The sequence below is a fragment of the Haliotis cracherodii genome, unplaced genomic scaffold, assembly GCF_022045235.1.
Source record: "Haliotis cracherodii isolate W230 unplaced genomic scaffold, xgHalCrac1.p SCAF_6, whole genome shotgun sequence".
Classification (NCBI taxonomy): Eukaryota; Metazoa; Mollusca; class Gastropoda; order Lepetellida; family Haliotidae; genus Haliotis; species Haliotis cracherodii.
Genome location: NW_027266319.1, coordinates 6,952,566 through 6,964,851, shown reverse-complemented (window position 1 = coordinate 6,964,851; position 12,286 = coordinate 6,952,566). Strand labels below are relative to the sequence as shown.

At 39.2% G+C, this 12,286-nt stretch overlaps 1 protein-coding gene across 1 annotated transcript in view; it reads left to right on the top strand.

Moving 5' to 3' along the window:
* The window catches only part of LOC139446020 (poly(ADP-ribose) glycohydrolase-like), a 41,910-nt gene that overhangs the window by 25,740 nt on the left and 3,884 nt on the right, over positions 1-12,286 (top strand). Inside the window, exons 10-19 of the mRNA XM_071227283.1 lie at positions 618-692; positions 1,254-1,346; positions 2,416-2,576; positions 2,811-2,890; positions 3,341-3,477; positions 5,087-5,234; positions 7,284-7,362; positions 9,357-9,465; positions 10,587-10,692; positions 12,072-12,200. Of these exons, the coding sequence (XP_071083384.1) occupies positions 618-692; positions 1,254-1,346; positions 2,416-2,576; positions 2,811-2,890; positions 3,341-3,477; positions 5,087-5,234; positions 7,284-7,362; positions 9,357-9,465; positions 10,587-10,692; positions 12,072-12,200 (1,117 nt within the window). The remainder of the gene's footprint in view (positions 1-617; positions 693-1,253; positions 1,347-2,415; positions 2,577-2,810; positions 2,891-3,340; positions 3,478-5,086; positions 5,235-7,283; positions 7,363-9,356; positions 9,466-10,586; positions 10,693-12,071; positions 12,201-12,286) is intronic.

The window sequence follows — 12,286 nt, the reverse complement described above, 5'->3', positions numbered from 1 at the left end:
CTTCGCATTTAAGGGCCAACCATTTGATGTTCAGGGATATTCGCGTGATTTTTTTAAGAAAGTTTAAAGAATACTGTATTCCAGAAGAAAATAAATGAAGCAAAAAAGGTCAACCCCAAAAATAAATTGTTCCTTGGTCCTGAAACTAAAACGTTCCCAGAAATAAATGTTTGAAGCATTGACTGAACAAATGTCCTGTCTCAAAGAAAAATCCCGGTCACCCACCCAATCCTCATGAACATGAAATTGTGTACACAATGGTAAATTGTACGTCATGCATAGCAGTGCATATAGTATGTCATTATCTGTAGTGCATTTATTACAACATATAATAGAAGATCATTATTTGTAGCATATGTTTTACGGTATATAAGTACGCTTGATAGTATGTCATTATGTATTCCAGTATGATAGTGTAATATGTAGTGCATGTAATACAGTTTCTGAATTACAGTATGATAATACACCATAACATGTAGCGCGTGTAATACAGTACATGTATTACAGTATGATAGTTAACCAATATATGTAGCGCATGTATCATTATTGTACGATCTTTTTAAACATCGGAGCCTCGTTTCCTTACTCACCCATATCTTAATTTGTGTTTACTTCAGAAAGCCATCAACATCATCAACAAGGCAAATGCTGTGAGATCGAGGTTTACGTCACTCAGACACTATTTGACAGACGTAAGTAACAAACTTACTTACTTACTTGCTTTATAACAATATAAAGAGCCAAAGAGACCGACCGTTTGATTGTATGATGGGGGCCAGAGATTTTTTCCGAAAATATTATTAATTTTTTGGCTGCATACTGTTTTTTGTACATCTAGAATATTTATTGGTGATAATGTATACTATGTTTTTGTTGTTTAACGCCGCATTGTAACTAATCGAGTCTGGTGAAGACAACCCAGTGATTGATATTATGAGCAATGATCCCCGTCACCATCCAAGTCACCCAGCCTGACCACCCGATTCATTAAGTCGCGTCTTAGACCAACATAGGGTACTAGGCTTAAATTGTAACCCGGAATTCACACGGGATTCGTGTATACGAAGTCACTGTGTGAATATAGGTGATATGTTATGTTTTAAATAACACGACTACAAAATTTTACTTGAAAGTTAACATGTGATAATAAAATGCACCTCTCCATTCAAACACACTGTGTCAAAATGTGTAAATGAAGATATTGTTTTATCATGTGACATTGTCAATAGGTCTTTGTCATTTTTACATTTCAGTGTATTACTGAAAAAGATCTTGAAGAATTTCTGACCACGACATTGCCGAACATTAGAGGTCTAGCTTTGGCGCTTCCTACTCTCTTCCACGAGGTACACAAATAGAGCATTGCTTTTATTAATGACTTCATTGGAAAATCTTAGTAGAAGTGTTTTGTGCATGGCCATTGCCCGGTGTATTGATAAAAGGCACATTAGTTACCCCTCTCATACTAAATGAATATTATTGCAATGGCCGTCTTCAAACCTTTGTGATAATAATTGATCAAGTCACTCCTTCGGGGCTTTTCGTAGTAAAGGGTATTGTTGCTCTATGAATGTACTCACCAGCAGAAACAACATCTTCTTAGCCCAATGTGTGAAGCCCATTGATATTGTGGGAATATTGTTAAAAGCGGCGTATAACCATACTCACTCACTCAATGTTCTTAGTCATTGAGAATCGCCATCATCCTTTGGATACAATACACTAACGGTAAAAACTTAACTGTGAATATATAAAGTGGTGTAAATGTTATGCTATTGAAAATAATAAAATATTATTTGGACAACCTAATTAACAATATACAAAGACACAAAAGTCTTTTCATGAGCACCTGATAGCTAACCATTATTATAAGCTGTTCATATTGAAAAAAACACGTGTGTGAGTATTATGCTCCCAACGAACACACAAACATCCCAATTGTGCGTAGTGGATAAACGTACACATGCAAGGTCGAAGAGATGTCTTCATGAATATGTATTATAAGACGTATTATTAAATTTCAAAATAATTTTTTTGTGTTGAAATTTTATTTGAAGCACAGTATTTCTTTTCGTTCATAAATAGTTTAATATAATTATACACAGATTTCTGTACACAGACGTTGTGAAATGTGACTCTATACTATTTATCATTCTGAACCGGTAGGTCATATAGTAATTGCTGTGGCATTAGTGACAACAATAATGTCAAATGCAATTTTGACTTGAACCATCATGTTTCTGTGGGTTTTTGTACAAGTGAAAAATGTACTTGCCTTTGCACCGGTGGGGCAGGATACGCTATTTGATAGCGCTTTATTAATACAAGCTTTTGATATGGTCTGAACAGTACAAAGGACTCCACTTTTGGTAGATATGTCTCATGATAACGTATTTTTTTTTGCTTTAATTCCAGCCAATACCCTTGTTAAAACAAGGGAGTAAGAAGAGCATCACCTTGACTCAGCATCAAGTTGCCTGTCTATTGGCTAATGCCTTCTTCTGTACATTTCCACGGAGGAACTCCCAAGAACCACAGAAGGAATTTTGCAATTACCCAGACATTAACTTCAACGGGTAGGTGGAATGACTTATACTTCCAGTAGTAGCAGATACATGGACGTGAAATATTTATAATATTTTTAGTGGTATTTTAGAAGCTTCATGGATTATATATTTTTATTGTGTCATTGTGAAGATTTTAAAAAATGCTTTTGATATGGTGGGAATCGTACAATGGACTTTTAGTAGATACTTCTTATGATTTTGTCGCTTTTATGTATATGAACTAACTGCGTTTTTCCTTTTTAGACTGTTCCAAGATCAAAGCAAACGGAGGGATGAGAAAATTAGATGTATCCTGCACTACTTCATGCGAGTCACACAGCAAAGTATATTTTATCCAATTTACATTCATTGAATTAATAAACTAGTTGTAACTATGGATTCTTGAAGTAAATGCAAAGTCACAAAAGAACACCTTGCCACGGAGAAAATAGGCAACTACATGTTTAACAATGCAGGATTCTTCACGTGTATGTTCATTTTTCGGGGTATTTTTTTCAAAATTCAACTGAAACTAAACCTGGCCCCATGTCGTTGTGATTTGTGATACTGAGTGAGTGAGTGAGTGAGTGGGTGGGTGGGTGTGTAGGTGTGTGGGTATGTGGATGAGTGAGTGAGTGGGTGAGTGGGTGAGTGGGTGAGTGAGTGACATTCGAAATGGGATTCACACATTACCCATCTTACCAGTGGGGAATAGAACCTGGGCCTTTGGTGTCACGCTTTAACCCCTAGGCTACCCCCATGATGCCCTGTGAATATTATTGGTATCATTTCAGTGCCTCAGGGTAAAGTGACATATCGCCGTCAAGTGATTGACAGGTTCCCGAAGTGGGAGGAGCTACAGACAGGACTGTCTAAACTGACCTCGTCATCAGACGGCACTATAGAGGACAGCGGGCAAGGAATGCTTCAGGTACACTATAGAATAATATTGTAGTTTGAACTTTACACGATATACGGCTATTCCATTGGACGAGAGGTCGGTCACATGACCCCGAAATTACGTTCAGAAGTGCACGAACGACACAATTTGACGTTCATACGTCTTTTACGAGACCGTGTTCTTCAAATGATGTAAACACTGACGGACTACTTCCCAAGCACGAATACATACAGAAGCGTTGTTTCTTATCATTCAAAACTTTAATCTTGAACTCAGCGTTTCAGTTTACATTGAGTAACGTCAGAGAGTTTAACTGCATGATTGTTCACGAATATCCTCGCTACGATCCATCCTAGTGAACAAAATGAAGAAATGCACATCCAAACTATTAAGCCATGGGCTACTTAGGTCCACCGAACATCCCCCCACCTCCCAACACCTACTTTTTCTGAAGCCTCAGTGTGTCCTGAACATGAAATCATATGTTAACATCGAAAATATAGGGATTCACTTCCTTTTCATCATATTTGGGGAGGTACCCTCAAAATCGCGATTTTGCAATCCGCGTCGAGCGTCATTTTGGTGCAACAAAAAGGTCAATAAATGTCTTTACAATTGTCCAATTTCCATGTGTAATATATCAAAATAAAGCTGTAGTTAGGGCAGTTACAATTATGTCATTTTGATTTAAATATAATGAAAGTATATTGGCTATTAAATTTTACTTAGTAGAACACACATATGCAAATTCGCTCCACGCAGATCGCTCAAACTTTCCATAATGTTCTATTATAATGTTCTATTACATACATACATATCATATCGAACACTTTACATACAGGACCAAATGCTATATTATGGGCCTCTGTGAGCTTCAGTTGCCAGTCGCATGTCAGTTATCTTATCCAATGTGAGTTCCAACTGCCACATTTAAGTTAGCACACCAATTGAAGATAATCACTATACAATGTGTTTACGTCTTTACGCATCTGAAAATACTTTGCATCGATCCTGACAACAAGTCAAACCAACTCAACACTGCAAATAAACGAGTAGTAGGATTTCACTGTGTCTTTTTGAAATGTTAAACCATATGCTTTTCATTGTTTTGTAATAATTATTTGACATAAAGTATAAAGTAAAAATCATTCGTTTGGGTTAGTTGTGGTAAGCTTACTACATATTATACTAAATATTTAAAGTATAGCTTTCCCCTGAAAGTCAAAGCACTCAGGTGCATATGTCGTTACTCTACTTTAACTACAATATCTCTATGATGCAAGTTCTGTTTTCAATACATGGTGTCCATCCTCTATATCAAAGAGATCGTTGCCATGGATGTTGTCAATGATAATGTCCATCCTCTATGTTCAGGTTATGTTGCCATGGATGTTGTCACCGTAATGTGTCCATCCTCCATGTTACATGTTCCGTTGTCATGGATGTTGTCAACGTAATGTGTCCATCCTCTATGTTACATGTTCCCTTGCCATGGATGTTGTCAACGTAATGTGTCCATCCTCTATGTTACATGTTCCGCCGCCATGGATGTTGTCAACGTTATGTGTGCATCCTCTATGTTACGTGTTCTGTTGCCATGGATGTTGTAAATGTAAAGTGTCCATCCTCTATGTTACAGGTTCTGTTTGCCAATAACCACATCGGGGGTTCGTTATATGAGTCCTTTGTGGGCCAGCAACAGGCTCGACTCTTCATGTGCCCCGAGATGATCATTGCGCGTCTCTTCACAGAATCCCTGAGGGAGGACGAGTGTCTCTTTATGACAGGTCAGATATATTTGTTGTAGGATTCTTTTATTTTTCTGCGTGTTTATCCCATCGAATGTTTCTTTCTTTCTTTGTTGTTTAACGTGGCCATCGGCAAAATGCAAGCCATGTGACGGCGGTCAAAAATAATTGAATCTGGGCCAAACAATCCAGTGATTGACACCAAGAGCATCGATCCACGCAATTGGAATACTATGACATGCATCAATCAAGTCAGCGATCCCGACTATCAGATCCAACTTGTCGCCTCTAAGAACAAGTATAGTCGCCTGTTACGGTAAGCATGGGTTGCTGAAAAACCTATTCTAACGCGGCAATTCACAAGTTTGTTTCGTATTTTAAGGTCCCTTTCTTAATCTCATCGAATGAACTGACAAAGCATATATTTTCATGAGATTCACAGCGAAAATGTAAACTATTGTAGATATTGAGATAAGATGAACATATGTGATAAAAAAAGATATATGTTCTATCCCACTCTCCTTCCCAGAGTTCCATGTGTTCAGCTTTCTACCTCTACCACAGGCGAGTGACATGTGACGATTCGTCACATCTTACACAGTCCATTCAATATATTGCATAATTATGTATTTCATCTTTTTCACTTTTGACGAGTCCTCACATGTAGATAAACATATGACATAGAATGGTTAACTTTCACTGAGAAAATATCCTAATACGTGAAAAAATATTTCCATTTACGTTTTTATCCTGTGTTTACATTGGTTGTACGCTGGTGATGTCTCAGGATATATCGTCATGCACCTCAATGTCGCAGTCGCAGCAGTATATCTATATAATTGTGCAAAATAATATGTAAAGCGCATCGAAAGGTTTGCATTAGGCCTTTCTGTTGTTCTGATTTCAGAATTAGCGTCTTTTTACAAACATGAGAAAAGTCCGGTCACGCCATGTGCACATTAGCGTGTGGCAATGGTATAATTCTAGAGTTATCACTGCTCCGAAGTGAGGTTTATCTACCACGTATGTTCTTACTGATTTTCATGATAACTTCCAGTGTCAATGAAGAAAAACATCCAGTGTTGTTTCACACGAGTGCAATATCGGCTTCAGATAAATATAGCATCACCTCACTAATGGGACAATATTTTCATTGTATTACCTTTGCTTTGTGCTCTAAGAATATTAAGTTCCCTGGTACCTGTCATTGAAGATGCACTGTGACAGTACTACCAAATGTCATATAAATCGTCCCAACACCACCTCGTTGACTGCTATCCTTTTTTATTTTTTAATGTAATACATCTGACAGATAATTACACAGATATTATGTCTCACAAATGGCACTGATGACAACGTTAAGGGCTTGACTGGATATGGTTGGTTGGTTTGTTGTTTAACGCCGCACTCAGCAATATTCCAGCTATATGACGGTGGTCTGTACATAATCGAGTCTGGACCAGACAATCCAGTGATTGATGTCATGAGCATCGATCCACGCAATTGGGATCGATGACATGCATCAACCAAGTCAGCGAGCCTGACCACCCGATCCCGTTAGTCGCCTTTTACGACAAGCATAGTCACCTTTTATGGCAAGCATGGGTTGCTGAAGACCTATTCTACACCGGAATCTTCACGGGTCGACTGGATATGGCGGTTGGTGAGAATTATATCTTGTAAGGCCAATAAAAGGCCAGATTTGCCTGATGACAGTTCATTTCATCGTTGGTTTTCTGGATTGTTTTACATATATGAGTGAGTGAGTTGGATTTAACGCCGCTTTGTACAGTATTCCAGTTATGTCACGGCGTGTCAGCTTAATGTGGGAGGAAAGGGCGAAGTGATGCAGGTCGTTACCAATTTGATGAAATCCTAGAGTACGGGTACTGTCAAACCTGGAAACATAATCGGAGTGATTCCCAATGGACGCAACTCTACACAGCGAATTGTGATGACTTAGACGACTACGCCACTCGTCCCTCCTGGTATACATTTGGTAAAGAAGAAACTAGGTTAAGGTACCTTTATTAACAATGGATTTACCACTAAACTATATTGTGTGATTTTTTTGTCTCGACGTTGCAGGCTGCGAGGTATTCAGTATGTGCGCTGGTTTGGGGGACACATTCACGTGGATTGGAGATCGACAAGACATGACGACGAGGTAATTAGTCCATTGAGCAGATGAGTAGCAATAGCTGCTGGTTTGTGGAATGATGATGATGATGATGATGATGATGATGATGATGATGATGATGATGATGATTAACTTCTTTGATAGGCATTTAGAAGTTGGAGTACTAAGTAAGGATAAGATTTATGGATGAACAACTTCTTTATTACAATTAGGAGGGACGTTTCGGTGTAGGTTCTAACACCGTTATCAAGCAAGTGATTTACAGAGTGCAGTAAGCAAGTATATGTACACGTAGGAGGCAATGTTTATACAGTAGGGTAGATATACTGGAGTAGCGAAGCCTGCTGTGTACACACACGGGCAGTGATGATGACCATGGGTGAAGTCAGTGCCATGATACAAAGGATGAAGCCAGTAATGTAAACAACGGGATTATGGCTGATTGGGGTCTTTGATGAGTTGATGGTACGCCAGGGGTATGTAATAGCCTTGGTCACGGTTGATTGAGGGCTGAAGTCTTTTGATGTTGATGGCTTCTTGTAGTTTCCTGATCTTGAAGTCTTTGAGGTTGGTGGCGAGGGTTGTGACTCTCTCCCACTGGATGTTGTGGCTTGGGTTGTCACGGATGTGGTCTGATAGAGCTGATTTAGAGTCATCTTTGGAGACTGAGCTTTGATGTTCTTTAATTCGGGTTTTCAGGGGCCTGGATGTTTCTCCTATGTAAGCTTGTCCACAATTGCACGGAATGTGGTACACTGCTCCTGATGGTTCTGGCTTGTGGGTGGATGGTGGTTTCCCTGTGGCTTTAATAGAGTTCTGAATAGTCTGACTTCTTTTGAAGACTACATCAATGTAGTGATGATGATGATGATGGCGGTAATGGACGTGGTGGTCGTTTTGATGTGTATCTGGCACAGTATCAGTATTGATGTAGATCTAGCCGGATTATGAGTGAGTTAATGTGTTTAACGCCGCTTTGAAGTGATGCGGGTCTTTGACACTTAACACGAACGCGGGTATACATGGTATATACATGGTACTGACAAAAGTGGAGACATAAGGTTTCTGGCTCACTCGAGGGACACAGCGAATTGTGGATCCTACTGACAGCTCATGGATGGATGATGATGTGAATAAAAGCGATAAAACGTCATGGGAAGTCTCTGCCAAAAGCAGAGTCGACTGAACTGTTACGAGTATATCATGAGCATGTGTTTACGAATCACTTTCAAATAGTGATGCTACTAGGCGTTCGCAATAAGGCGAGCACCTGTGGCACCCGTCACAAACATGTAAATTGTAAATTGTTTACCTGAACAAAAAAACACGAGAGCATAAGGTACAAGGAATTGCATCGGACATCGGATGCGCAAAATTGGGAAATGTCCTCCACATGTCTACCATAACTTTTTGAAAGCTTTACTGAGGCCTTGAATGTTTTAACCTCGATCAAAGAACTTGCTTGAGCATGTACGTTATGGGAATCGTGTAGATGGGATTGGAGACGTAATGATAGATATGTTTTTTTTCTCACTTTACATTAAGAGACTAGCTTCTGATTGGTAAAGGAGCGGGCAATTATCTTCAATGAAGCCCGTTCATGTAGCTCCCTCAAGTATCGTTGAGTTGAAAGGAACCGATGTTCATTCGTTATCATTGGGTAAACGATGGTGTAACGAGTAGTGAAATTGCGGACATATATTCGGGACCCATATGAATGTCATTAACATAAATTTGTTATCAGCCGATCCCTCGAGGCATATGGTGTTATGTACTCTGGATGAGAGCCGGTTCGGGGCACATACGCTCACAAACAGGGAACATCACACTATATACACTTCGAGATCGGTGGACAACTTATAATGTACACACGTTATAGTACTGGTGTGTTTTGATGGGGCCGATTGTGGACATTTTGATTACGTCATTACAGTTGACGTCGGTGATGGATTTAAGAAGCATTCTTTAGCAAGGTAGTGGTCGATTTATGTTCGATTATGGGGTAATACATTTGTTTTCAGAGACGAGGACGGGCATCGTCAGACTCAAATTGTAGCTATTGACCCTCTCCACATCAAGAACTACAAAGCCCAGTTCCAGAAGGACTGTTTGATTCGGGAACTCAATAAGGTAACAAAGTAAGCAGAAAGGTTCGAACAGGTAATCTGTCGGTTGTCTTTCAACATACTGCATGTAACAATATACATTTTCGAACCAGGGAAATTTACGGATATTTTCCTTGGACAGGTTATTTTCTTCAGAAAGTCCCGTCAAAACAAAACAAGACAAAAGAAGACAAAAAGATAATAATTATTTTATTATGTTTTTTTCCTGTAAATATGACGGTATTCATATCCAAATATTGACTTCATCATGTGCGTCTCCTTGAACATTACCAAACCAACTGAACTTTGCTTCCTCAGCATGTTAAATGTTTTTTTTCGCGGGAATAGCAAACTGGAATTTCACGAATCCAGCAATATGTATACGGATGGAGCTTTGGAATTCATAATGAAAGAGGAAAGGACTTACCTTCAAGTCAAAGGGGCATAGTACTGATGCATAGTTTGGGCAGATTTCTTCCTCAGTTAATTATAAGATACTGGACTTTTTCATGTGTCAATTACACCAAATATCTTAATTGAGCTGTTAATGAAGTGTTGCTTACATAAACTGGTTTCGTTATTTGAGTCCTTGTCACTGGGAACAACTTCAAACATTTAATGTAGGATAGCCAGACTTTGGATGAAATTTGATTGGGGCAGTCATCAATTCGTACTTATTAGCCTAGCGTAACCCGTGGCCAAAATACGTCTAGGAATTCTCTTTCCGCATATATCAGCAGCACAACATCATCATTGAACGTATCCTTCAAAACTGGGTAAACATTGTACACTGTGTCCTGTCATTTTGTTACACACCTTTTTGTTTAAAATTGCCGCTCCATTGCTACTGCTCCATGTGACCCGTGAAGATCCAGGGTAGAATAGGTCTTCAGCAACCCATTCTTGCCGTAAAAGGCGACTATGCTTGTCGCCAGAGGCAACTAACGGGATCGGGTGGTCAGGTTTGCTGACTTGGTTGATGCATGTCATCATATTCCCATTGCGTGGATGGATGCTCATGATGTGAATCAATGGCTTGTCTGGTCCATTCGCGATAATTTACAGTCATATAGCTGAATATTGCTGAGTGCGGCTTTAAACAAAAACGAAAGAAACAAACAAACTTGTAAATGTTTCTGCTTGAAGGCCTATACTGGATTCTTTAATGGCGATGTCCCCCCTGCCCAACTGCCGTGGGTGGTGACGGGCAACTGGGGATGCGGGGCATCAGGAGGAGACAAAAGACTGAAAGGTAGAAAGTTCTATTACACCTCATCTTCCCGAGGCAAGAGAGTTAACTGACTATTAAAGTCGTGTTTCTACCCTTGCCGAACTAGGCTGGTATTATGGAGTTACATTTTGTCTGGACTAACGAGTCTATGCATAGTCAATCAAAATCACGCACCGAAATCGAAATCCGGTTCGTAAACTGTCGTGCAGATTTCTATTGATTGCAGGATTTGCAAAGCATGTGCACCGCCAACTCGTTGTCAGCAGATATTTTCCAAATTCTTTCATGTTTTTAATCAAGGTGCACACGTGATTTGATGCATTTCGCAATGCAAGACCCGTTTTATCACAATATAGATCTTGATTATCGATCAGATCGTCCTGACTGGACGCCACCATTTTGTGTGAAGCAAACGCAAGTGATACGAGAGATGGCATCTGATTGGTCCATAGGAGAGGCTTAGAAGGGACATTACTGGTAATAGCCACTGGTGGCGCTACGATCGAGCCCAGTAATTCCAGCCTAGTTCGGCAAGGGTGGAAACTGGACTTTTAAAGTCAGTTAACTCTCTTGCCTCGGGAAGATGATTACACATATGTCTTATGACGAACACTTCTCTCCTGCAGTATGATCAGAGATAACGCGTTGGCAATGCCCTTGCTGACGTAGTGTCATCAGTTTTCTTTTGTTTTGCTGAGATGACGCATTTGAACTTTTCCCATTTAAGCTGTGCCCTTATTGGTGCATACACTGAAAATCTCCTCACTTAAGCTCATAATCATATCAGTATTATTTTACGGAATACGTTTTACATGTCACTAGCTGCACCAAAGTACATCTTTCATATTATTGGTAAAGTGTTATAATTAAGTGTAGGTTAAAAGTTTATTAGATATACTTGATTTTCCTTTGAAATGACTTCTCAGCAAGGAAGAGAATTTATGGATGTCAACTTCTTTATCATTAGGAACACAACGTTTCGGAGTATATGCTTACTCCTTCATCAGCTGAAGATGAAGAAGGCGTAAGCATCTTCACCTGATGGAGGAGTAAGCATATACTCTGAAACGTTGTGTTCCTCATGATAAAGAAGTTGACATCCATAAATAGATAAACTCTCTTCCTTGTGTGTATCACTTCCAAATGCCTTTCAAAGAATTGACATCGCAACGTTCAACGCATGTACTATGAATACTCAAGAGGTTACACACTCGATGTTTAAACAGAAAATAAAACTCGAATTGGGAGTATCCTTTTAATATTGATTAAAAAATAGCAAAAATGCATTTGCACATGTGAATACTTTGTTTACATTCAAATAAAAGCGACAAAAAACAATTTCAAAATCATTAGAAATCTCTTATGAGCATGTGTTTACCTTTATTCACCTTTATGTTTAGCTTTGATACAAATGCTAGCAGCATCAGCAGCACAGAGACACTTGTCATTCAAGACAGCAGGGGACGATGAATTCAGAGACGAGCTGTTGGAGATACACAGATATCTGTCGAACCGTGACTTCACTGTTGGTGAGATTATTGAAATTATCGTCTGCAAGAAACGCACAGTTGATAAACAAACATTTCAAAAGAAGATTCCGTTGATGGAAAGTTTG